This window comes from Pan troglodytes, chromosome 4, assembly GCF_028858775.2.
Source record: "Pan troglodytes isolate AG18354 chromosome 4, NHGRI_mPanTro3-v2.0_pri, whole genome shotgun sequence".
NCBI lineage: Eukaryota > Metazoa > Chordata > Mammalia > Primates > Hominidae > Pan > Pan troglodytes.
Genome location: NC_072402.2, coordinates 165,958,731 through 165,984,655, shown reverse-complemented (window position 1 = coordinate 165,984,655; position 25,925 = coordinate 165,958,731). Strand labels below are relative to the sequence as shown.

At 48.5% G+C, this 25,925-nt stretch overlaps 1 protein-coding gene and 1 long non-coding RNA gene across 9 annotated transcripts in view; one reads left to right on the top strand and one right to left on the bottom strand.

Annotated features, from left to right (window-relative positions):
- Window positions 1–19,851, bottom strand: part of WWC1 (WW and C2 domain containing 1) — a 180,428-nt gene extending 160,577 nt beyond the window's left edge. For 4 of the 8 annotated variants that reach the window (XM_009450098.5, XM_009450096.5, XM_009450099.5 and 1 more), the window contains exon 1: window positions 19,225–19,442. In XM_009450098.5, the coding sequence (XP_009448373.3) occupies window positions 19,225–19,343 (119 nt within the window). In that variant the 5' untranslated portion in view covers window positions 19,344–19,442. Of the gene's footprint in view, window positions 1–19,224 lie in introns of all 8 variants that reach the window. The other 4 variants (XM_527107.8, XM_009450097.5, XM_003310973.6 and 1 more) reach the window with 2 other exon arrangements.
- Window positions 11,641–15,157, top strand: LOC112209246 (uncharacterized). Its single transcript, XR_002943977.3, has 3 exons — window positions 11,641–11,726; window positions 14,478–14,512; window positions 15,078–15,157. It is a non-coding gene; the product is annotated as an uncharacterized LOC112209246 (long non-coding RNA).
- Window positions 19,852–25,925: the final 6,074 nt, after the last annotated feature.

Below are 25,925 nucleotides of genomic sequence, written 5' to 3'. Positions count from 1 at the left end.
TGGGGAGATGCTGCTGCCTCGGTTCCTCACGCCTCCCTGTTGCAGCCCACACCTGCCCAGCAGCAGGGGCCACTATTCCTTGCCTGGGATTCCTGTGAGCTTCTTTCTAGAGTGGTCTTGTATGGGCCTCTGTAGCCTTTGACCAGAAAGGGCCTGACTTGAAGCAGACCCCTTCCTGCTGGAAGTAGGGAGGGAGGCAGATGACAGATGTCTCATGGAGCAGGAGGCACTAGGTGCTGCCTGGGAGGGGAGGGGAGGCGTCAATGCATACAGGTGGGGCTGGTGAGCTGCAGTCCAGCAGGAAGAATGGCAAAGTGTAGGGCATGCTTGGGAACTGACACCAACCCAGGTAGGCTAGAAGCCAAGGACCAATGAAGAGAACTCAGCAACCATGGCTACCAATGATTGGCACCTGCAAGGGTGATGGGCACCTGCAAAGTGCTTTACTTTATTTATTCAGTTTAATCCTCATAAAAACTGCATGAAGTAGTGTGGTTATGTAAGAGAACGACCTTATTTCTTAGGAAATTCACACCAATGTATTTAGCAGTAAAAAGAAACGTATCTCCAAGTTATGCTTTTTTTTTTTTTTTTTTTTTTTTTTAGACAGGGTCTCCCTCTGTCACCCAGGCTGGAGTGCAGTGGCACAATCATGGCTCACGGCAACCTCAACCCCCTGGGTCCAAGTGATCCTTCCACCTCAGCATTCCACAAGATGATGGAACCACAGGCATGCACTACTATGCCTGGCTAATTCTTTTATTTTTTGTGCAGACAGAGGTCTCCCTATGTTGCCCAGGCTGGTCTTGAACCCCTGGGCTCAAGCTATCCTCCCACCTTGGCCTCCCAAAGTGCTGAATTTACAGGCATGAGCCACTCTGTGCCTGGCCTCCAACTTACTCTTAAATGGTGTTTGTTTGTACATAAATATTTTATATATATCTATAAATGATATACATTATATGTACAATTTCTATATCTTTGGATACATTATATATACTCAGAGATACAGAAATGGGGTATATATATATATATATACACACACACAATTTAAATGGTTTATATAAATAATTATATATAATATATTCAGAGAGAAAGAATAAGAGAATATAAGGTAAATGGTCAACGCAAAAAAACTGGTAAATCTGGGTAAAGGGTATATGGAAATTTTTTGTACTATTTTTGAAATTTTCCTATATGTTTGAAATATTAAAATTAAAGAGATACAAAAATATTACAGGGGAAAGGTCTTCTTAAGACACTTAAAAATAGGATGAAGTAAACACTATCATTCTCATTCTTACAGATGAGGAAAGTGAGGCAAAATATGAGATGCTTAGAAGATGAGGGTGAGACCAGCTTCGAGAAGGTCAGCAGTGTGTCCCCCAGCACCCCAAGGGGACAGGGAAGGGGGAGGGCTGGTCAGCACTGGGTTGTGTTAGACTGAGCTGGTACCCTCTCATGGTAATGGCAGAAAAGGCAAGAGGCAAAGTTGTTTGAGACCAGAATGGGATTCAGTTTTCGACTTGTTGTAGTTTGTCGTGCTTGTCTAGACACAGAAATGATGTCCAGTGGGTACCCAGAAACAGACACCTGTGGCTTCATGGCAGAGGAGGTGGTTGAGGGCTTGGGGGCACAGGACACCCCTAGGGAAGAGCAAAGAGGAAGAGGTCTCCATGTTCTACTAAGACAGAGGGAGAGGTCTCTATGTTCTACTTAGAGGGAGAGGTGTCTATTTTCTACTAAGGCAGAGGGAGAGGTCTCTATTTTCTAAGACAGAGGGAGAGGGGTCTATTTTCCACTAAGCTTCTATAGGAATAAACAGAAAAGGAATGAGGTGTCAGAGCCTGCAAAAGAAAGGGTGGCAGAACTTGGCAGCTAGATGAAGGAAGAAGGAATGGAGATGGATGTTTCTGGAAATAGGGGTTGCCTGTGGAGAGGGGGCTGGGTAGGTAGGGACCAGGTGTGAGGAAGATCTACATTCCACTACGCACCCTTTGGACCTTAAGCATGTATACCATGCCTATGTTGTAATCATTACAGAGATACCGTCTCATGGTAATGGCAAAAAAGGCCAGAGGCAAAGTTGTTTGAGACCAGGACTGGATTCAATTTTCGATTTGTTGTTTGCGGTGCTTGTCTAGACACAGAAATGTCCAGTAGGTACCCAGAAATGGGCACTGGAGGCTTCATGGCAAAGGATGTGGTTGAAGGCTTGGGGACACAGGACACCCCTAGGGAAGAGCAAAGAGGGAGAAGAGTACAAAATGCCCCACCTCCTCTGGATGAGGATGACCCTGTAAAGGAAGGGAGTTGGGAGCACTGCTAGGTGCTACAGGAGGTCAAGGAGGATACCACTGTGTGGCCCCTGGTGACACTTCTGGAACCTCGCTCTGAGGCTGGGGTGGGAGAAGGAGGGATGGAGGTGCTGAGGCATGAACAGGGGCGGTGGAGGCAGTGGATGTGGGACTCTTCTATGTTCTTCAGGTAAAGGGGCACCAGGTGGGGTTTGCAGATTGAAGACTTCTTCTTGGAGAGGGAGCCCCTGAGCATATTGGAGAACTGAAAGTCCATGAAAGACTGAAGAAAGGAAGAGATTGTTTTGATGTGAGGACCAAGAAGTGGGCCAGGTTGTGGAGGAGGCTGAAGGGATTCTAGCTGGGTCTCTACATTGATTTGCAATTTGGCACAAATCTATTCCCTTGATCAGTGGTTCTCAAACTGAAGATTCCATCAAAATCACTTGGAGGTTCTCTTTACAAATGTGGAGTCTGGGTTCCACCTCCAGAGATTCTGACTGGGGTAGGGCCTTGGAACCTGCATTTGAGCCACTCCCTTTAGAGGTTCAGATGCACGTGGCCAACAGATCACACTGCCTTGAGAGCTCCTCTGCCAAGGTCAAGAAAAAAACATTGCTTGTTGCCAATAAAGTGCCATGAACTCCTGCGCAAAATGATGAAAACTCCAGTTGAAGAGGCATCACTATAGATGTATTTTATTTAAAGCTAAAAGCAAACTCAGTTTTTCTGACTACAGAACTTTCTAACTTTATCCTTTGACCTTTGGAGTCAGTGACAAGGCCTGTTATTTTCCAATCCAGCATGCTCTGATTTTCCTAATCTGTAATTATTTTGCTTGTTTTTATTATTTGTCTGTAAGCTCCACGTAGGGTGACAGCAATTCACTGCTCTGCCTTTTCCTAGCACAGTTCTCAAAGAAGGGATGGCTTTCTTTGGTTTCAGTTTTAACCAATGTGCTGCAGAAGTGGAAGGTAACCCATGCACGGCTAAAGCCACTTCCTGCTTGCAAGGCTCAGCCTGAAGACCCACTTGACTTCTAGTGAGTGAACCCTAAACACACATTCTTTCTGAAGGATGTTCTATTGGGCAAGCAGGAATGCTGCAGACCAAGCCCACAGGCCGTTCAGGCACCAAACAGTCAAAGGCAAACTTGGTTCTCACGAAGCCTTTCATACCAAATAAGCAGATGGAGATCCCTTGAGCAGAACAGTCCATAAAAAGAAGGGTGAAATTGGCCGGGCATGGTGGCCCACACCTGTAATCCCAGCACTTTGGGAGGCCAAGGTGGGCAGATCACGAGGTCAGGAGATCGAGACCAGCCTGGCTAACATGGTGAAAACCCGCTTCTGACTCTACTAAAAATACAAAAAATTAGCTGGGTGTGGTGGCAGGCACCTGTAGTCCCAGCTACTAGGGAGGCTGAGGCAGGAGAATCGCTTGAACCCGGGAGGCGGAGGTTGCAGTGAGCCAAGATCACTGCACTCCAGCCTGAACAACAGAGCGAGACTCTGTCTCAATTTAAAAAAAAAAAAAAAGGGTAAAATCAAAGATGTTGATCGCCACCACGGATGAGGGCATTTGGTCAAGGAAATGATTCCTTGGAGGGATTTTGAAAAACCAAATGAAAGAGCTCACTCACCTTGTTCATGGAGAGAGGGATATCTGCTAAAATAAGGGTAGAACAAGCAAAGACCAAGCAAAGACAGACACTGTACAACTGGAAGAAAGTGCCAATGAAGGAATCACAGCAGTGAAAGACGCTCTAGTCTAAATCACCAGGACTAGTTCGGGGTTGCTCTCCTTGACATCCTGGCCTGACCTACGTGATGGTAAAGAACATGCATCTGTGGGGGCAGACAGACTGGGTTTGCATGTCAGTTCTGCCACTTACTAGCTACGCAACCTTGGGCAAGTTTTCAACTTTCTAAGCTTCAATTTCCTCATCTGCAGAATGGAGATGGTTCTTACCTCATAGGGTTGCTATGAGAATCAAACTGGGCGATGCATTCAAAGCACACAGCCCAGAGCTTGGCACAACCTAGAGTTGTAATAAATATTAGCAATTATTAGTTCCTGTCCACAGGCTGCGATCTATATGGTGGTAGTGTCTGCAACCCATTTTCTTGGAGTCTCAAAGATGTAGATTATGTGCATAAAATCCAAACCAGGTTCAGCAAATGAAAGGAAGGCCTAGCCCCCAGGCTTACAACTCTAAAGTAGCTTAGACCGGCTGGGCGTGGTGGCTCACGCCTATAATCCCAGCACTTTGGGAGGCCAAGATGGGTGGATCACCTGAGGTCAGGAGTTCGAGACCAGACTGGCCAACATGGCGAAACCCCATCTCTACTAAAAATACAAAAATTAGCTGGGCGTGGTGGTGCTTGCCTATAATCCCAGCTACTCAGGAGGTTGAGGCAAGAAAAGTACTTGAACCCAGGAGGCAGAGGTTGCAGTCAGCTGAGATTGTGCCACTGCACTCCAGCCTGGGCCACAGAGCAAGACTCTGTCTCAAAAACAAATAAACAGAAAATAAAGCAGCTTAGATCAATTTATTCAAAAGCATTACTGCTGCAGTGGGAGTTGAAGATTTTCACATTATGGCAAAAGGAGCCGAAATATCTTTGATTCTTCACCCATCAGGAAAAAAATAAGATAGGCATAGAAGAGGGGAAATTACCAAACAGCAAGGTAACTGACATTCCCCCAAATATTTATTTTTATTTTTTAAGATGGAGTCTCGCTCTGTAGCCCAAGCTGGGGTGCGATGGCACAATCTCAGCTCACTGCAACCTCTGCCTCCTGGGTTCAAGCGATTCCCCTGCCTCAGCCTCCCGAGTAGCTGGTATTACAGGCGTGTGCCACTACACCTGGCTAATTTTGTATTTTTAGTAGAGACAGGGTCTCACCATGTTGGCCAGGCTGGTCTCGAACTCCTGACCTCACGTATCTGCCCACCTCGGCCTCCCAAAGTGTTGGGATTACAGGTGTGAGCCACTGCACCTGGCCATCTCCCAGATATTTACTTCTCCACCTCCTGCAACTATTTTTAAAATACTTCCTGAATCATCTCAATTTTTCCAAGTAAAACTATACATATTAGGTTTTAAAATATCTCATGTTCCTATGGCACTTGTCCCCTTTACAAGGTACTTTCATTTAATCTCATTCAAACTCTACAAATGTTTGTAAGGAAGGCAGATATTTACCTACAGCTATGCTTCTCCAATCTGGCTGCAACCTAGAATTAACTAGGGACTTTCTAGAAATTCCATGCTCAGGCCATACCACAGACCGAGTAAACCAGAATCTTTGGGGGTGGGCCAGGCATGAGTATTTTTAGTTGTCCCCTCCAGTGATCTGACGAGTCTAATATGTAGCAGAAGCTGGGAACCACTAACTGTTCCTTTTGTTCCCCCAGCTCCAAAGACACCTGCTCATCTCCTTGTAGAAAGGAGATCAAGACTCCTTATTCGTCCATTGCAGAGCTAAGGAAACCAGGGCTCAGGAAGGTCAAGTGATTTGCTGCTAAGAGGAAGGGCCAGAAACAGAATCCAAAACTCCGGACTGGGGAGCATTCAACCCTGGCTTAATGTGCTTCTACTGCATGCCAGCCACTGAGCTATCCATTAACCAAGAATAGAAAAGATGCAGGAAATCATGCCGTTCTATTACGGCACAGGATGCTATGGAGCCTGGGCTGGGGAGGTGGGGAAGGTGTTTCTAAACTTCATTTGTAAGCTGAATCTAAATGCCAAGAAGACGTGAGGCGATGGTGAGGGCCTGAAGAAGGGAGTGTGGAGGTTCAGAGTGGCCAGCAAGGGTTTGGGAATGATATTAAAAATGTTCCTAAGTTGGCCAGGTGCAGTGGCTCACGCCTGTAATCCCAACACTTTGGGAGGCCAAGGCAGGCAGATCACCTGAGGTCAGGAGTTTGAGACCAGACTGGCCAACATGGCAAAACCCCATCTCTACTTAAAAAAAAAAAAAAAAAAAAAAAAACTGGGCCAAGCACAGTGGCTCACGCCTGTAATTCCAGCATTTGGGAGGCTGAGGCGGGTGGATCACCTGAGGTTGGGAGTTCGAGACCAGCCTGACCAACATGGAGAAACCCCGTCTCTACTAAAAATACAAAATTAGCTGGGCATGGTGGCACATGCCTGTAATCCCAGCTACTCGGGAGGCCGAGGCAGAAGAATCACTTGAACCCAGGAGGCAAATGTTGCGGTGAACTGAAATCGCACCATTGCACTCCAACCTGGGTGAGAGTGAGACTCCACCTCAAAAAAAAAAAAAAAAAAAAAGTTCATAAGCTAATTAAGACCATTTCAACTGGCTGTGTGCACCTGTGCTCAGGAGATTCTGCAATCCTGGCCAGCGTCTGCCATTCAACCACTAACAAAATATTTCAGGTCTTTCTGGGTGCACTTAGCCAGTGATTTACAGACTTGAGTGGGCAGCAGAGTTACCCAGAGAGCTCATGAAAACCCAGATTGCTGGGCTGTACCCCCAGAGTTTCTGATTCAGTTGGTCTGACATGGGACACCAGAATGTGTGGTTCTAACAGGTTCTCAGGTGAAGCTGATATACGGGTCTGGAGCCACACTGAAGAACCATTGTACGAGGGCAAAAACCTTAGAGGGCCTCGTGACCAGTGAAGAGGCTGAAGAAAAACCCAAGGTCCTCCACTGGCTGCTGGTAAATGTTTGTTTTATATCAGCAATAGAAATAAACCACTTACATTTGTTTTGAAACTCCTTGAGCTATTAAGACACCTCTTAATATTTCTGTCCAGCAAAAGTCATTGTCTACTAGGAAGAAGTCTATCTTCTTAGGCATGACCAGTTTTTCTAGGGGACATTTTGCTCAGAGAGAAACAAGAAGTGGTTTACGTCCAAAAAATCTGGTCCTCAAAATAAACGAATTGAGCAGTAACTCTGTAACTATAGAGAAAGTTATCAAATATATTATGGGGACTGTAATGGCTGCCATTAGAACTGCCTGGTCAGTGGAACTTGAATATAATGAGAGATGTCTAATGTGATTATTACTAACTCTATCAGATGGATTCTAATTTATTCTCATTTTGCCGGTGAAGAAATGAAGGCTCAAAAAGATATAAGTAACTTTGACCAAGGTCACAGAACCAGCAAGTGACAAAGGTATGTAAAGCTGAAGCAGTGGTCTAGGGGAATAGCGGTGGATAAGGCCTCCCTAGAGGGCTGAAGTGAGGATTCCATGAGAGGAGGGATTTGCTTTTCCTCAAAACCACCTCCCTGCACTTCCTGGAGTTGAAGTAGGGAAAGCTCCCTGGGGTGAAGGAGCCCAGGGACCCTTCCTCTCCCGAGTAGCTCAGCGCAGGGGAGTCCTGGCTCAGTTCCACTGAGAAACAAGGGAGGGCAATTTCCTCTGATCCTGCTGTGGCCATGAAAATACAAATTCTATACATTCTAATGAAAGAGAAGTCCCTTCGGTCTTCTGGAATCCCCTTAGACTGGCTGCTTCCCCTTGCTTGCCTGCTTTCTTCTTGAGATGATCTCACTCTGTCACCCAGGCTGGACTGCAATGATGTAAACATGGCTCACTGCAGCCTTGACCTCTTGAGATCAAGCGATCCGCCCACCTTAGCCTCTGGTGTAGTTGGGACTACAGGTGTGGACCACCATGCCCAGCTCATTTTTTGAATGTTTGTAGAGATGGGCAAGAAAGTGAGATCCCACTTTCTTGTCCAGGCTGGTCTCAAACTCCTGGGCTCAAACTATCCTCCTGTATCAGACTCCCAAAGTGCTGGGATTATAGGTGTGAGCTGCCACACCTGGCCTCCTGTGCCTTATTTCTTAATGAACAAGAAAAACCCACAGGATTTTGCTACTGGTCAGGCTTTGGTCAGCAAAACAAAAGAACATGATATATGGTCCTCATAATCACAGTGATGCAGGTAGACAGTGTTGGCTCATGAGACCATTTCCTTTAGCCCTCTTAGCATAGGGAAGATGAAGTTACTTCGTTTGTCTTCAGTTTCCTTGTCTGCAAAATGGGGATAATTGAGTATCCTCTCCTAGGTTATTATAAGGAGTCAATGAGTCAGTGTATTAGTTGGTTGGTATGAGTTGGGTCAAGCCAGCATCATCATCTGGGGACCTGCAGGAAATGCACATTCTTGGGCCCCATCCAGATCCACTGACTCAAACTGAGTATTTAACAAGACCTCCAGGTGGTTCTGATGTTTCCTCAAGTTTGACAACCACTGCATTTGAAAGTAAGCTCCATGAGGACAAGGATTTTTGTTGGTTTAATCCCTGCTGAACCCCCAGTGCCGAAACAATGCCTGGCATATTACAGGTACACTATCCAACAAATATTTGTTAAATGACTGAACGTGTCCAGATGAAACAGGAGAGGAAGAAAACAGACTCAGAGAGCCTGGTATTTCTACTATATTTGCACAGCTCCTTGACTAGCCGTGCCTCTCACTAATTTGTAGTAAATTCTACGAGTTGGAGACTCTATTGTGTATCACCATTGCACTCCCAGCAATTGGCCCACCTCACCACAATAGGCTCTTGATAACATCCTACTAAAGGCCCCAAGGTCTCCCGGCTTCAAATCTAGGTCCGCACCACCACTGTCGACAGGTGTCACCAGGTCTGTCCCTCCACCTTCCTAAAAGAGCTCTAGAGAACATCAAACCCCCAGTCATAATGCGATTTATCTATTTAACTATTTCCTAGTCTCCATCCCCCGCGTGCACACCCCATTGCAGCAGGGACTTTGCTCTGATCCTCCGCTCTGGCAACAGAGTCTGAGCACAGTAGGCACTCCATAAATACCTGCTGAGTGAATGGCCAACCCCCCGCTGGGTGGGACGTGATAAATGCCAATGCCCTTCCTGCAACACCACCATGCTCAAATCAGCAGGTCCTCACACAGCTCTCAAACAGCGCAAAAGGGAAGACTGAGTGAGGGGACATGATATCAAAGCAGTTACAAATGAGTTCCAGAGACCTCCAGTTCCTGCATCAGCCTTTTTAGCTCTGCCATGACAACTGCAATTCATTACCCTGATTCACACACAGCCCTGGTGCCAGCTCACTGGCAAGAGTCGCTTCACTCCAGAAATTCCAAAGAAGGGCTTGCCTCTGATAAGACTGGGGGAGGAGGGGAGTTTACTGATTCATATAATGAGTGCTGCCAAGGTGGTTTGCGAGCTCTAATGTCAGTGTGGCTCAGGTGAGCCGTGGCCCACCAGGAAGAGACTTGAGTTGGCAAGGAAGAAACAGGGGTTTTAGTTCCTCTACCGTTACCAATGCACAGGAGGGTAGGTTGGCCTAACGGGAAAGGGCTCCCATATGAAGGCATGATATGCGCTAAGACTTTCTATGTTGGATGTCATATCCTCACCATGACTCTCAGGGGTAGGTAGGTTCTATTCTTATCCTTGTTTTATAGCTGAGAAGGAACTGGTTCAAGGTCACTTACTTTTTTTTTTTTTTTGAGACGAAGTTTTGCTCTTGTTGCCCAGGCTGGAGTGCAATAGCACAATCTCGACTCACTGCAACCTCCGTCTCCCAGGTTCAAGCGACTCTCCTGCCTCAGCCTCCCGAGTAGCTGGGATTACAGGCGCCTGCTACCACGCCCGGCTAATTTTTTTGTATATTTAGTAGAGATGGTGTTTCACCATGTTGACCAGGGTGGTCTTGAACTTCTGACCTCAGGTGATCCACCCACCTTGGCCTCCCAAAGTGCTGGAATTACAGGTGTCAGCCACTGCACCCAGCCCCACTTACTATTTTAAAGTGACAAAGCCAGACTTGACTCAGTGTCTTCTAATGATCTTTCCGGAGAGCTTATCTACTACAGGGAATCGTGAATCGTGTGGTATGCAATCCCATGTTTGGGTGGAACAACATACACATATACATTTTTTTCCATAGTGGAAAAATGAGCTTGTCACTTGACTTGTCTCTCGGCCTCAGTTTCCTCATTTGCAAAATGCCATAAAAATATGATGAGCAATAGTGTTTGGCATGTGACAGACAATGGATAAGGATCTTTAAAGACAATCATGATTATTTATCACCATTATCACCAGGTGCCAGTTATTGTTCTCACTGTTAGTGATACAAAGACAAACAATGCACTTAGAAGAAATTCCTGGAATACACAGTGAAATGCTCACAGCGCGACTCTCCAAGAAAAGCCACGACAGATGTAGGACTGGAAGGCTGTCCCAGGGTCATCTCATCCTAGCAGCCACCTGATGCCTGCATCTTGACATTTTATCCTTCCAAGTCTGTTACCCGTCAGTGGATCCCAGGGGCTACCCCAGGGACGAATCCAACAAGTAACCGCCACTGGGCGGGGAGGAAGCCAGTGTGGGGGTTGCTACCAAAACAGGCCTGGGCAACAGCAGGCAGCCGACTGGGGAAAGTCAGCAGCTGCAGTTGGCCTGGTGTCCTCGCTGCCAGAGAGTGATGAATGGAGCAAGAGAAGAAAAAAAAGCCAACAAAGGTGTCCCTAATCTTGATGCAGCTTCATTTTTTTTTTTTCTGGCTGACCATTGAGTGAGAACTTAAGCCTCCGTCCCTTTTCTTTGGCAGACATTTGAAACTGAAAGATCTCATTTCTTCCCAACAGTGAGATGTCATGGGTAGAAGCATTGAGCAGGCAATTGGCAAGGGGTGGGGGGTGGGGAGAATGGGCATGTGACCCACCACACTTGTCCTTTTTCTTTCCCTCCTCCCCACTCTCTGCTCCACCCCCTCTTCCCCATCCTGCATCTTTAGAGAATATTCTCCGCACACAACAGTGAACGCCTGCCCCCTCCTCCCGCCACCCCATTATTATTTTTCTGCTCAGGAACTAAAGGCTAAATGGCCTGCTGGGGAAGGTCTAATAACAAAATGTCACTGTATCCAGTTTCTTAGTTTTCTCTTTCTTTATCTCACTCTGAAACGGATTCGAGGCAGCAGCAACTGAACCTTTTGCCTTTCTACCTAAAGGTGTGCAGCCGGCTGGCCATCTCCATGCTGGGAGAGGCAAGACGGGAGTTTTTTGCCCAGATCTAGCCCTCAGCCCTGTCCAAGTGGAGGTGCTTCCCTTAGCAAATAGCGAGGAGCTGGTGATAGGGATGTCACCAGGCCACTTCTCCAAGTGAAGTGGATTCCTCTTATCCAGGGCCCCTTGCTGAACTGGAGGCTGCAGAGCCTCATCACCTAGCACCACATGTGGCTGGAGAGAGCTCCTGATACACGTCATGGACAGCCACCTGACATTAGGTCGGCATTCCCTGCAAGTGCCACTGAAGCCTGATCAAGGCTCCTGCCACTGAGGGAACCGTGCAGCAAGACGGTGGCCACCTTCGACTCACACTTATTCTAGCCCTGTTTCTCCTTACGTGCACCTGAACTTGGCGTGCCAACCTTCCAGGTAACTAAGGCAACCTGATTCTCTTCCCTTCAAAAGGGCAGTGTTCTTCTCACAGCAATCTGGGACCCCAGGGAATTGGAAAATTGGGTCAGTTTGGCTAAGCCCTCTCCCCGGGAGGGGGAGGGATGGCGACAGAGAGGAACGGCCTTGGCTACTCATTCCCTGGCTGTTGGGAGCATTTACCCAAGCGACTTGGAAAGGACTGTGAACTCCTTGTACACACTGCATCCTTCAAAGAGTCCCTCTGCCTCCATCTCTCTCTCTTCTCCCATCCCCAAAGCTCTGGTTAGCCAGCTGCTCCCAGAAGGTGGAGTTTATGCCAAACAGTCTCCTAAGCTGCCATGAGGATCTCACTGGCTTCTCTGGTTAAGGCTCCTTAGCAAAGTCTCTCCCTGAGATCCACATCAGGTTCACCCATTTTAAGAATAAATGGTAACTCTCAAGCCCAGCTGTCAACAGGGCACTCTGGGGCCCTGAGATGGATTAAGAAGCCAGGACAGAGCCAGACCAGGCTACAGCTAGTATGAGTGTAGATGCAAGAATCCAGCTAGGTGGGCTCCAGTCCTGGATGCAACACCTGTTGGTGATCTTGAGCAAGTTACTTAACCTTTTTTTTTTGAGACGGCGTTTCGCCCTTGTTGCCCAGGCTAGAGTGCAGAGGCGCGATCTCAGCTTACTGCAACCTCCGCCTCCCGGGTTCAAGCGATTCTCCTGTCTCAGCCTCCTGAGTAGCTGGGATTACAGGTGCGTACCACCACGCCTGGCTAATATTTTGCATTTTTAGTAGAGACGTGGTTTCACCATGTTGGCCAGGCTGGTCTTGAACTCCTGACCTCAGGTGATCCACCCACCTTGACCTCCCAAAGTGCTGAAATTACAGGAGTGAGCCACCGCACCCGGCCGGTTACTTAACCTTTCTAAATTTCAGTTCCCTCATCTGAAGTACTTACCCCATATGGCTGTTGAAAAGATAAAATGAGGTCACAATATAGAATGCTTAGCTCAGTGGGCAGCAGAGAGTAAACACTCAATAGATGCTGGTATTGACTATTATTTTATTCTTCTCTGGGTTACCAAATCTCTTGCTTCTCCCTATTATCTATCCTAGTGTTTTTAAACCTCATTTCTTTCTTAATAATTGACATAGGATGTTCCCAGGCATGGTAGACTCCCATGGAATACGTAGATCTTAAACTCAAGCCTTAGAAAAAGATAAAAAGCCCTCTAATCACTTGTATGTAAGTATTATTATTATACATCTACAGGTATTAGTGGATCATTAAGAGCAGCAGCATGGAGAATAAAGAGGTTCTGGGTAACTTCCCTGGCAGACTGGTTATAACTCTCACTTAAGAAACCTTGTTGGGTGGGGCACAGTGGCTCACACCTGTAATCCTAACACTTTGGGAGGCTGAGGCAGGCGGATAACTTGAGGTCAGAAGTTCGAGACCAGCCTGGCCAACATGGTGAATCCCCGTCTCTACTAAAAATACAAAAATTAGCTGGGTGAGGTGGCATGCACCTGTAATCCCAGCTACTCGGTAGGCTGAGGCACGAGAATTGCTTGAACTCAGGAAGTAGAGGTTGCAATGAGCTGAGATTGCACCACCGCACTCCAACCTGGGTGACTGAGCAAGACTCAGTCTCAAAATAAAATAAAATAAAATAAAATAAAATAAAATAAAATAAAATAAAACAAAGCTTGTTGGAATATGACATTAGACTGACAATAACTCTAAATCCATTTTAATTGATTATAAAAATAGGAATTCACTTGCAATCACTGGAAATGTAATCATTTGACATACAGCAAATTCCTATGACACAACTCACAAATGATTGTGACGCACAATGAATGCAACTTCCTGGTCTATACAATCAAAAAGGATTATGGAGAATAATGCAGCCATGCACATAAAATATGTGTGAATTATTATCATTGATGAGAAGGACATAGATCTGACTTTTAGTAAAAAATTTATATAAGAGAAAGAGAAAAAAGAAACTTTTACTAGACTCGAGGTTGGCATTTATTTTCTGTGCGACCTTGGGCAAGTCACTTGTCTCTGGTTCTCAATTTCTTTTTTTTTTTTTTTGAGATGGAGTTTCGCTCTTGTTGCCCAGGATGGAGTGCAATGGTGCGATCTTGGCTCACCACAACCTCCACCTCCCGGGTTCAAGCGATTCTCCTGCCTCAGCCTCCCGAGTAGCCGGGATTACAGGCATGCACTGCCATGCCTGGCTAATTTTGTACTTTTAGTAGAGATGGGGTTTCTCCATATTGGTCAGGCTGGTCTCGAACTCCTGACCTCAGGTGATCTGCCCGCCTCAGCCTCCCAAAGTGCTGGGATTATAGGCATGAGCCACCGCACGAGGTTGGTTCTCAATTTCATCAGTGAAATGAGAGGCCTGGATTTCACGAACAGAAAGGTCCACTCCAGCTGCAAAATTGGGTAGATATGCAGCCTCCATTTGATGCTGCTGTTTCACAGGTACGTTCTAGGAAAAGTTAAAGGAACTGGCATTCCTCAGTGTCCCCTGCATGTCAGACTTCATGCTTGCTGCCCTACCTACCTTCACTTACTTATCACCCATAACTACCCTTGATGGTTGATGGACATCTTTCCATTCATTAGAAGACAAATGCAAGGTTCAGGGACAATATGTCAATTACCAAGGTAACTCAGGTAGCAAGTGGCAGATCCAAGATTCCAGGAGCCAAAGACTCACTTATCTACATTTGCCCTCTAGGTGCCCATGACCTGACCACACCAGAATGGTCACAGGTAAGTGAAATCATGCCTGTTTTGGCTCCATTTCCCAAGGCCAAATTCCTTAGGCACTGGAGCAGTGGTCTTGATTCTGCAGCTAACTCAGCAGGAAGTAAAATGAGGCAGTGGTTAGAAATGTGTGTTCTGGTGTGAGCCCGCCCAGTATTCACATCACAGCTCCACAAAGGTTGAGGGGCTTTACCAAGCCTCCTTGAGCATTGGGTAGTTCAGGTGGGTAGTAATTGTACCTAGTCCCAGGGTTGTTAGGAGGATTTAAAGAGATAACCTATGTAAAGCTCTCAGCAGACTGCCTGAATATAGTAAATACCCAATCATTATTTGCTACCTAGCTAAACAGGAGGTCTTTCGATGGTGGCAAGCAATTTCCAAGCTTATCTATGGCAGGAGTTATGAACCTGGGGTCCAGGAGGTCCCTGAAATTATGTGCAAAAACCTTTTCTCTAGGAAGAGTTCTGAACCTTTATCAGTCTCATAAGGGTCTGTGACCTGACAGAGGTTTAGACTTTTTGACTGCTGTAGACCTGACTTCCTACCATATCAATTATTTCTGAAATAACAGGGTTAGCAAAAGATCCTCAAGTCATGGGAGAAGCTGCTGGATCCTCTCAGCATGGCCTCTCCAGCCATGTGTGCCTCCGGTACTTACCATACAGACCCAGAAACTGCCCAGAATTCCCAGGTGGTTCCTATGAGAAGGTCTGAATACAAATCGCACAACAAGAAGGAATCAGGCTGCAGGAACCTTCTCTGGGAGGGCCAGCCCCAAAGATCTATTCTTCCTCCGAGAACAATCGGTGCATTTGTTTTGCATACCACGAAGTGAAATACACAGGACGCTGGCCCCTTCGCTAGGAGCTCACAAAAGCACCCAGAGTTACTCCGCAAAAGGAGCACGGCTCCAAGGTGCTGTTCAGACCTGATCCACAGCACCTGATTCCCGAAGGGCCTGTCACCTTCCCAGGCTGGCCTTGACTCAGGAAAAGCCTGTGGTGCTGCTGGAGCCTTTGGCCCAGTGGGCAGGACCCAAGCTGCCCACTGGACCCTCTCCGGTTGTTGGGACAACCATCCTCAGGAATTTCGGCCTCCCAGTCTTCCCCTGGGTGAGAAGGGGAGAGAGTTGGCAAGGCTGGCTGCTTGGCTGCTCTTCCAACCCCCTGGTGAAAGGGGAAGCTGAAAACTGGATTCCCTACCCCCAGCAGCTCCTGGCCTGCCAGCACACAAAACAGCTCAGCCCCAGAGGGAGGAATGTGCCAAGACATTCTTTAGGGTTGGTAACCAGAGACGCTATTTTGTCCTTGGTGGCTAAGAAATCACTTTTCTGACTGAAGGACCATTTGACTTACTTCTTTTAAATTCAGGGGAATGGGTGGGCATCTCCATTTGATTCAGGTAAGGAAAAATCCAAGGCAAATAAACACACACACACACACACACACACACACACACACACACACACGGAGTAGAATTTCTTAGTGCAATTTTTTGTCTCACAGCATTAATTAATTGCAGGGATATAACTACCTTGGCAGAATTTTTTCTCCCCAACCCACCACCCCCCGGAATAAGTTTGGTTCTTTTCAGCTTTGTTAAATTTCTTCTTCCTTTTTCTCATAGCCCATCCCTGTTTCCCCTTCTCCTCTCATGGAGTCTGGAGAGGTAAGAGCGGCAGAAGGGTTTTAAATAATATTTAAGAGCTGGCAGGCCCTTGAAGACCATCTAACCAACCCACTTCTCAAGCACTCAAACCTCAGAGAGGTCAAGTGATTTGCCCAAGGCCACACAGACAGAACTAAAAGGCAAAAATGGGGTATGCCGGAGGGAAATTCCAGAAAACCACAAGTGGCTATCCTCCAATTAGCACTTTTCCAAAACATACAAAGCTGGACCACAATAGTGACCCCCAGAGTTGACATGAGACCCCCTCAGGACCCCAAGTTCAGGGGCCCAACACCACCCCAGTCCAGGTGGGATGACAAGGAGGTACAGAGATGAAGTTTATAAACCAGTGACCCAAGGCCAAGCGTGGTGGCTCACGCCTGTAAGTGGCGGCTCACGCCTGTAATCCTAGCACTTTGGGAGGCTGAGGTGGGTGGATTGCCTGAGCTCAGGAGTTCGAGACTAGCCTGGGCAATACAGTGAAACCCCATCTCTACTAAAATACAAAAAATTGGCTGGATGCAGTGGCATGCACCTGTAGTCCCAGCTACTCGGGAGGTTGAGGCAGGAGAATCGCTTGAACCCAGGAGGCAGAGGTTGCAGTGAGCCAAGATCGCGCCACTGGACTCCAGCCTGGGCGACAGAGCGAGACTCTGTCTCCAAAAAACAAAAACAAATAAACAAAAAAACCAAAAGCAAACAAACAAAAAAACCAATGACACAAGATGAAGAAGGTGAGCTGCTCACCTAAGTGCCACTATGTTTCTGCCGCCTCTCCATGGCTTGCCAATCTGCCTAAAAACAAAGGCTGGGCAGGCGAGGTGCTGGGGCCTTAGGCTGGCCACAGTACCTAGCTAAAATATACTAACCCTGGTTTTTTGTTTTTTTTTTGTTTTTTTTTTTGTTTGCCTATCTTTTTTGTTTCCCCTTTATGACAACAGATATAACTAGTTTCCCATTTGTGAAAATGGTACACATATTTTTAAAGTGAGTTGATCTAAAGTCAAGGAGTAAGTAAGCAATAGCACAGGTGGATATAGCAAAAAAAAATCATGGAGGTGGTCCATGCAACACTAAAATTTGGGAGATTGTGCTCCAGCCAATCAGTTCTTCGTAGAAGCTACTTGCTTGCCCTTTTCCAAGGGTAAAGAATTACTGTTGAGAGGGGCCTCCTATTGCTGTATTAGAAGTCCCCAGATGCATGATTATCAGTGTTGGCAGGGGCGGTCCTTTCCCTCCAACAGGATGTCCACCTGCTAACAGCACACAGGCCTCCGTAATCTACAGGGACCTAAATTGGGGCAGGTCACATATGTTTGAACTTGTGTCTGTTCTGAGAAAAGGACAAGAGAAAAGGTGCTGCCAAGTTCACCAACACAGTAACAGAGCTGGCAACTGACCTGAGTAAGGGTGGGGAAGCAGTGTGTCAGGGTGACAAGTTTGCAGGTTAGAACTTCAGAGCTGGTGAAGAACTGGTACGCAGAATGGCAGAAAAATCAAAATACTTGAGCAAATCACACCTCTGGGCTTCAAATTTTCTCTTACGTTTCAAATGGGAGTTGGGCGCTGATGTACGTCCCTTCCAAGTTTTAAGCATCCCAATATTCCCTTCCAAGCAAACTTTTTAAATTCAGGGAAATGGTGGGCTCCCCCATCTGACAAACAGGGAAACTGAGGCTCAGAGGTTGAAGCAGCTTGCCTAAGAGATGCTCTCTAGCACTAAATATTTACCTTCCAGATTACATTCATGAGACATTCAGCATGGTGCTGAGTGTAGAGGAGGCATCCAGGAAGCGCTGAATGAACGAATGAATGAATGAATGAAAGTAAGTGCTCCCAGAAACTACCGAGAATCTCAACTCTCATTTTCTTTCCGCTTATATTCTTTTTTTGACCCACATCTTGCTACATACACTTCTGGGACACCTCCACCCCTACCACACAAGATGAAGAGTCCAAGAAATTCACCTTGGTTGCTTTACAGGGACCTGACCCCCAAGGTCACAGACAAGGTTTAAAGTCCGCATTCCCCAAGACACTCTGCCCACAGACCGTGACAACAACATCGTGGTCCGGGGACTCTAGGACATACATGGAGAGGGTGAATGTATGTGTGTGTGTGCAGCATGTGAGCAAAGAAATGCCAAACAACCAGGAGAAAGTCTGGAGAGGTAAGAGCCACACTGAGCTATCTCAGGCTCCACCTGCCTCTGCACATTATCTCAACCTACAGCGGCCTGGTACCCACCAAGGTCAGGTCCCGCTGGTGCAGGGCTGAGGAGCCTCGCCGCCCCCTTCCCCGATCAGGGAAGAAAGAGAGGAGAAAGAGGCGAGGGGCAAGGCTTTCCGGGAGGCCTCTCACCTCCATCTCCATCCTAACAGCTTCCAAGTTGCTGCCAGATTCCTGGATAACCAGTCTCCCTCATCTGCCCTCCCCCGCTTCTTCACTTCCTCCCCACCCTCGGGTTCCAGGGCCCCCTGGCTGCCCCTGTGCTGTTCTCAGCAGCTTCCAAGGCACCTGTCAAAAAGCACACCTCGGGTTGCCTTCCCCTGCGCCGAGTGCCCTCTCTCCAGTGGTCTCCCACGGAATCCTGGGGTCTTGACCACCCCCTCTAACCGGACACTTCCCCATCCCCATCCGCCCACCCCCACGCTGGATGGAAGCCTTCCCGGGAAGACCCGGCTTCACCCGGCTAGGTCGCTCCCCCAACCCCCGCCCCCGCCCGACCTCTCTTCCTAAAGGGGGCGGGCGGGGCTAGAGCTTAAGGTCAAAACTCCGGGCAGGTGCCGGCTGGGGCCTAAGTCCTCCAACTGGGGATGGCGGTGAGGCAGCCTGGGCCAGCTCCCCGGCAGGCGCCTCCTGTCGGTAGCCCACTGAGGCGGGAGCAGCGCTCCAGAAGGTTGGGGGGAGCAGGGGGTGGCGAACTGAAGAGAGCTCAAGAGGCACGCAGAGCTCCCCTGCCCCCTCCCAGTCCCGGCCGGCGGCTCCAGGGGCAGGTGGGGGCCCAGGCGGGGGTGTGGGGGCACGGAGGAGGGTCCCAGGGTCCTACCTGTCCCGCGGGTCGATCCAGCTGGTGGTGCGGTTCGTGTGGTCTATGTAGTAGACCTTGCCGTCGAAGTCGCGCGCCTCCTCCCAGCCCTCCGGCAGGGGCAGCTCCGGCCGGGGCATCTTCCCGAGCGCTGCCGGCGCTCCCCCATGCAGCTCCCGGCCGCAGCGGGGGCTCAGCGGCTCCAGCCGGCCGCTCTTAGCCCGGGCGGCCGCCGAGGCACCATGATCCGGGGGGTGGCGCCCGCAGATGGGGGGCCCTAGTGGGGGCCGGCCGGGGTGGCGCCGCTGTCCATGCGGCCCTGCAGCCCCGACCCGGCGCCGCCCGCTCCTCCCGCCGCCGGCCTCTCACGCTGCCATGTGCGTCCGCAGCGGCGCGGTGCGAGCCCGGGTGCGCGCCCAGCCGGCCGGGCAGAGCGAGGCAAACGCCGCCGCCGCCGCCGTCTGCCCTCCTCCGCCGCGCGGCGCGCTGCGCCCTCCACGCCGCCGCTGCCGCTGCCGCCTCCCTCCTCCCTGCAGCCGGGTGCCGTCCCTCCTCGCCGCTCCACCGCTCTGAGCTCGCCGGGTTTGTGACTTCTGCCTCCGCCAGGTGCGGCTCGGGCGGTGCAGGTAACCGCGCTGCCCCGGAAACGGGAGGCGGAGCGCCGGGCGCCTGGGTTCCCGGGTCCCCTCCCCGCGCGCAGCGCCTCGAGGGCGGGACCTAGGTCCCGAGACGCGCCCCCTCGTGGGACAGTCCCAGCCGCCGGCCACCCCTACGCTGCCCCTGCCATGGGAAGGAGAGACCGCCCCTCACCTGCGTCCCAGACCTAGGGGGCTGGGCCAAAAACCGCTCTGCCTGTACTTAAAACGCTCCTGTCTCTCTCCACCCGGAGTAGCCAGGCTCTTGGCACAGGTGGCCCCAAATCTTAAAACTCCCTGCTTTTCTGTGGTGTAGAATCAGGAGTCAGGCAAGAAGTGGTTAAATGGAAACATTCTTGCGAATTGGGAAACATAAGTTTTCCAGGATCTCTGGTCCCTTCCCCCAACACAGGCACCATCTGTCTCCTTCTATTCAACTCTCCCTACGACGTTTCGCCCACCCTCCACCCTTCCCCACCATTTGGAAATGTAGCTGGCTCCCCTCAGGGCCCCTAAAATTAGGAGCGCTGTGGATCCGCTTTCCTGGGAGGACTTCCAGAGGGTGTCAGGGAAAACACTTTGTAAAAGTAATAGTAATGCCATTGTTATTGTTAGCTAAATTGAGGACTTACTTGTGACAGGCTGTGGCTAGCAGCTTCACAGGCTTTCTTTCCTGTGATACTTTGAGGTAGGTGTGTTATGGATTTGGGAGAAGTGGGGTTATGAAAAAGAAGAAAGTAAGCAAAACAAAATTCCATCTTGAAAAATGTTCAAGAGAATAAAACAATCAGAGACACAATGTTTCTTGAGAAATTAAAAATGTAGAATTAGCTGGGTGCGGTGGGTCACGCCTGTAATCCCAGCACTTTGGGAGGGTGAGGCAGACAGATTACCTGAGGTCAGGATTTCAGACCAGCCTGGCCAACATAGTGAACCCCATCTCTACTAAAAAATAATAATAATAAATTAGCTGGGCATGGTGGTGCACGCCCGTAGTCCCAGCTACTCGGGAGGCTGAGGCACGAGAATCACTTCAACCTGGGAGGTGGAGGTTGCAGTGAGCCAAGATCGCGCCACTGCACTCCAGCCTGGGCAACAAAGCGAGACTCTGTCTCAAATAAATAAATAAATAAATTTAAAATGTAGCATTAAATACAAAAAGCAAGCTAGCATGATTGAGTGAATGATCAACTGGCTGTTCACTTCCCCATCTCCTCTTACATCTGTGTACTGAGTGGGAATTTAACCCTTTTTTGCCCTCGGCATATGGCAGGAAGCTGGACTGGTCGAATGAAGCCCAGTTGGGTGTCTTCTCTTGCCTGAGCCCCACGGTCTTCCAGAAGAACCAGCACCCTGTGCTGTATGGGCCAGGGTGTTGCTGAGCCAGAGAGGGAATCATGTTTGTGGTCTCATCTCCTCTTGCCAGAAAAGACCCACCAGAGTGAGCCTCGCCTCCAAATGCCTTCTTCATAGTTAATTCCTTCCCTGAGGCCAGGCCTAGGGGCTCAGTGCTTGGCCCTCCTTCATTCCATAAATACCAGGCACCAGAGTCCAGGGACACCAGCCTCAGACTGGCCCTCAACACCCAAAAGTTGGAATTTCCCATTCCTTTATGGGGGAATTCCCACAGCCCTCTACACTTCCTCTGTTTGGGTCAAGCCTTTACTACATAAAAACCCACTATTGATTAGAGCAGTAGCCCCAAAGCAAAGCCAACCTGGTGCTAGGTTCTTTGAATACATGATCTCAATCTTCATAACAACCCTCTGGCATAGGAAAGTCTATTTATTATACCCATTTTACAGATGAGGCTCCAAGATGCTTTGTTGTTGGCCCGCGATACGGAGCTCATAAGACAGACTAGGTCTGACTCTAGTGCAGTGTTCTCAGTCATTAACCTATACTTTCTTTTTTTCTTTTTTGAGATGGAGTCTCCCCCCCATCCCCCAGGCTGGAGTGCAGTGGCATGATCTCGGCTCACTACAACCTCTGCCTCCCAGATTCAAGCAATTCTCCTGCCTCAGCTTCCAGAGTAGCTGGGATTACAGGCCTGCGCCACCACGCCCAGCTAATTTTTGTATTTTTTAGTAGAGCTGGGGTTTCACCATATTGGCCAGGCTGGTCTCGAACTCCTGACCTCAGGTGATCCGCCCACCTCAGCCTCCCAAAGTGCTGGGCTTACAGACATGAGCCACCTTGCCTGGCTGACTTTCTTTCTTTCTTTTTATTTTTGAGACGGAGTCTCGCTCTGTCACCCAGATTGGAGACTTTCTTTCTTTTTTAAATCACTCTGCAGCCTCAGAACTTCCCCATGGTTGGGATGTGGAACATGACTGATACTGACAAATGTTCATCTCTGTTGATGTTTGCTTCATAGTTTTTTGGTTGAGAAGCAAGAGCTCTAGAATCAGGCTGTTTGGGTCCCAAGCCCACCCGGTTTTCTAGCTGTGTGACCTTGGGCAGCTTGCTTCACTGAAGTCTCAGTCTTTGATTTGAAAAAAAAATCACATAACAATATGGACTCCTTTGGGCTTGTGGTTAGGGCAAAGCAGGAGGAGAAATGTGAGGGCTTGGCACTCAGCAGCACGCCTTCATCTCAGGGGCTGTGGTGCGGTGCATTCGGAGCACCGTGCCTGGCAGCAGACACACCTCTATGAAATGTGGACCATTTGAAGTATTTTCTGTTCAAAACACAAATCCACGTCCTTTCCCCTTCTGAAAATTATGCCTGCTTGCTTGCAACAGTCCTCCTAATTGCTGATTTTTTTTTTTGGCCTTATTTTTCAACCAAGCCTTTTTACTGGTTGGCATTGTGAAGAGAAAACACCTTTTAGACTGCCAAGTCCCACTTTCGTTTTAGTCCAGCCACCCAAACCCTGGCATTTTCCAAATGGCTTGCTTCTTTGGACCTTTTGACCTGGCCTGGGAAGCAAGAAAGAGAGACCAGAGCAGGAATTGACTCCTGAATTAAGGCCTAGGTCTGTTCGCTCTTTTTACCTCCCATCCACCCCCAACGAAAGAATCCCAGGTAATCTCGCAGAAGCTGCAAGCAGGGTGAGGTAATAAAACAGATGACTGCCTGCCCCATGTGATGGCGCTTGAATCATCCCGGACATTCTGCGAGGCTGAGGGCAAACGTGAAAGAGATTAAAGGTAAAACCGGCTCAGCCACATGATAGGCTGAATTGGACGTTACTCTACAGGTGACTGAACTGCAGGAATCCGAACTGAAGACAAGAAGCCCAGCCCTCTCCTGGCCATCCTCCTGGGGCTGCGTCTGGCTGCCCGCGTGCGGAGTTGAAGGAGACAGGCTTGGGCAGTGTTGGGCAGTGCAGAAGTGACCACAGGCCAAGCCTTTCTAATGACAAAGGCCACATCCCGGTGGCCCAGAGGAATCACCTGAGCCTGAGACAGGCTGTCTTGTTTTTAAAAACGATGTGCACTTGAACCCTTTTCTCCACTGCAACCGCAGGGAAGAAAGGCCGTTATCCACACGTGTTTTAGAGTGTTTCAGAGAGCCAGAGTCACATATTCCATGAAGATGGTAAAGACGAGAAATTAAATATAAAAAAAGGAACAGATATGTTAGCAAGTCCAGTTTCCTGTTCGCATCTGCATTCTTCAGGGGAAACTGAGGCTTTGAGAACCTCTGCTGAGATTTTGCTTCCTGCTCCGTGACTCTACCTCCCTACCTCATGCCGTCCCTCCCACACATCCTGGGGAATGCACAGTTATGTTCTATGATGGAGCCAATAATGTCCCCTTTCTTGAGTCATGCATTATTTGAGGTTCATAAATGTACTGTGGACTCTTTTTTTCCAATGATGGGAAAACACGTCCTAAGCCAGAGAAAGTGAGGGTGGAAGAAACCTTGGTAACATGAGAGCCGAGGCAGAAGAGATGGTTTTTTATTTACCTCTCGGTCCTCCGTGCTTAATTCAGTGCTGGGAAATCAACTGAAACAAGTCTTGCACAGCCTACTCATTTTACAAACAGAGAAATGGAGTTTGTGTGAATAATGATTTACTGCCCTAGTTCCTGCTGGTTCCATTTCATAGATGAGCAAACTGAGATTCAGAGAGGCAAAGTGACTTTTCTGTAGTCATGTAGATATCAACTTAGCTGCTTCTAGTGAGTTTTTGCTTCTGGACTCCCAGTGTGGGCTTTAGAATGCCTGTGAAGGAGAGATTTCAGGGCCATGGTCTGGTTGGGAAAGGAGGTGGGGTGGCCAGGAGACCCTCCTGAAACTCCTCCTTATGTTTGGGTTGTGTGTCTATTTGGAGTGGATGGAGGAGGCCATGGAGGTTGATGGGGGCATGCTAAGACTGGTCACAGCTGAGCTGACAATGAGAGGGCAGAGTTGAGGTGGGGGTTCTCAATTCTAAGAGGAGGAGATAGTGCCCTGATCCCCCATTGCCTGCCCAGTGCTGTCCACAAGACCCCCCAAGGGGATTGGTGTTGGGGATTTCACAGGCTCAGCTGTCTCTGTGGGAAGAGGGGTACTTTTCTCCCTTTGTTGCCTGTCTTTCCTCCCCACTTGTTTCCTTGCTGGTTTTATTTATTTATTTATTTATTTATTTATTTATTTATTATTATTTTTTGAGACAGAGTGTCACTCTGTTGCCCAGGCTAGAGTGCGGTGGCGCAATCTCGGCTCACTGCAACCTCTGCCTCCTTGGTTCAAGCAATTCTCCTGCCTCAGCCTCCCGAGTAGCTGGGATTACAGGTGCCCGCCACCACGCCTAGCTAATTTTTGTTATTTTTAGTAGAGTCGAGGTTTTGCCATGTTGGCCAGGCTGGTCTCAAACTCTTAACTGAGCTGATTTCTCCTATGTGAGAGGCTGAGGCTGCCAGGAGAGGTTGAGTCCATCCTATTTCTGACTCTCTCATCAAGGGATTCTCTGGGGACTGGGAGCTGTTGTGTCTTTCACTGAAGAGGAAATGAATTATGCACCAAAGGAGGAGGTGGAGATGAAATCTCAGTTTCAAGGGTGGGGGTGTGGAGAGGAGAGAGCAAGCCCATGAGCAGAGGGCGGGAGTTCTTGCAAAGCAGTGCTTTCCTCTGTTCCTCTACTCAACAGCAGAAGCGGAGCCCTGGTGGGAGACGGGGGTGGGGGTACAAGTGCAGTCACCAGCAGACTGGCTGAAAGAAGCCTCTCTCGGTATTTATAGAGCTTGCATCGCCATGGTACCCAGGCGCTTAAATTAAACTCTAGCCCAACTGCTTGGAGATGCATGGAATGAAATGCACTTTACCTGTCCACTGTACATGGTCTCACACCTCATTCTCAGAACTTCACCACTGCAAAGATAAGCAAATGGAGTGAATTTTACAAATCACCTGGCAAGAAGGGTATAGGGTTGGGTTTATACAACAACCTGTCTCAACAGGGTGGCTGGGCAGAGTAGTAGAAAATACATGGGCAGAAAAAGCAATCCAGATCTGAAACTTGGCTCTGCATCTTGGTCAGTGTGTGACTGTCGGCATGAGACTGCATCTCTCTGAGCCTCAGTTTCCTCACCTGTAAAATGAGATCACCAACAAGAAAAATGAGAGCAACAATGCTGCCTCACTATTGACTTGTGACAACTATATGAGATGATACAAGTGAAGTGCTTTGCTCAGCTTCTGAAATGCAGAAGCTCTTTTAAATATAGGTCTCCTTCCCTGTTCAGCTGTTATTCATTTATTCCACAAGAACTTTTTTGTCTGCCTATTGTCTGCCAGACAAGTATTGAGACATAAGGGTGATTTCTGGTCCCGTGGAGCTTACAGTTTAGTAAAGTAACATGTAATAAACAAGTCAACACATGAAAAAGTAATTGCAAGTTGTTGTTAATAATATGAAGGAAGGAGCATGCTGTGAAGAATTTGGTAGGGTGTGGATTGGTTGAGAATCTACTTTAGACTGGGCCAGAGGAGAAGGCCATTCTCAGGAGGTAACACTGAAGCAGAAACCTCAAGCAGCCCACAATGCGAAGAACCAAAGAACATGCATTGCAGGGAAAGAGAATAGCAGGAGCAAAAGCCCTGAAGATAGTATGTTCAACACACCCAGGGCGCTGTTCCCATTCTGCTGAAAACCA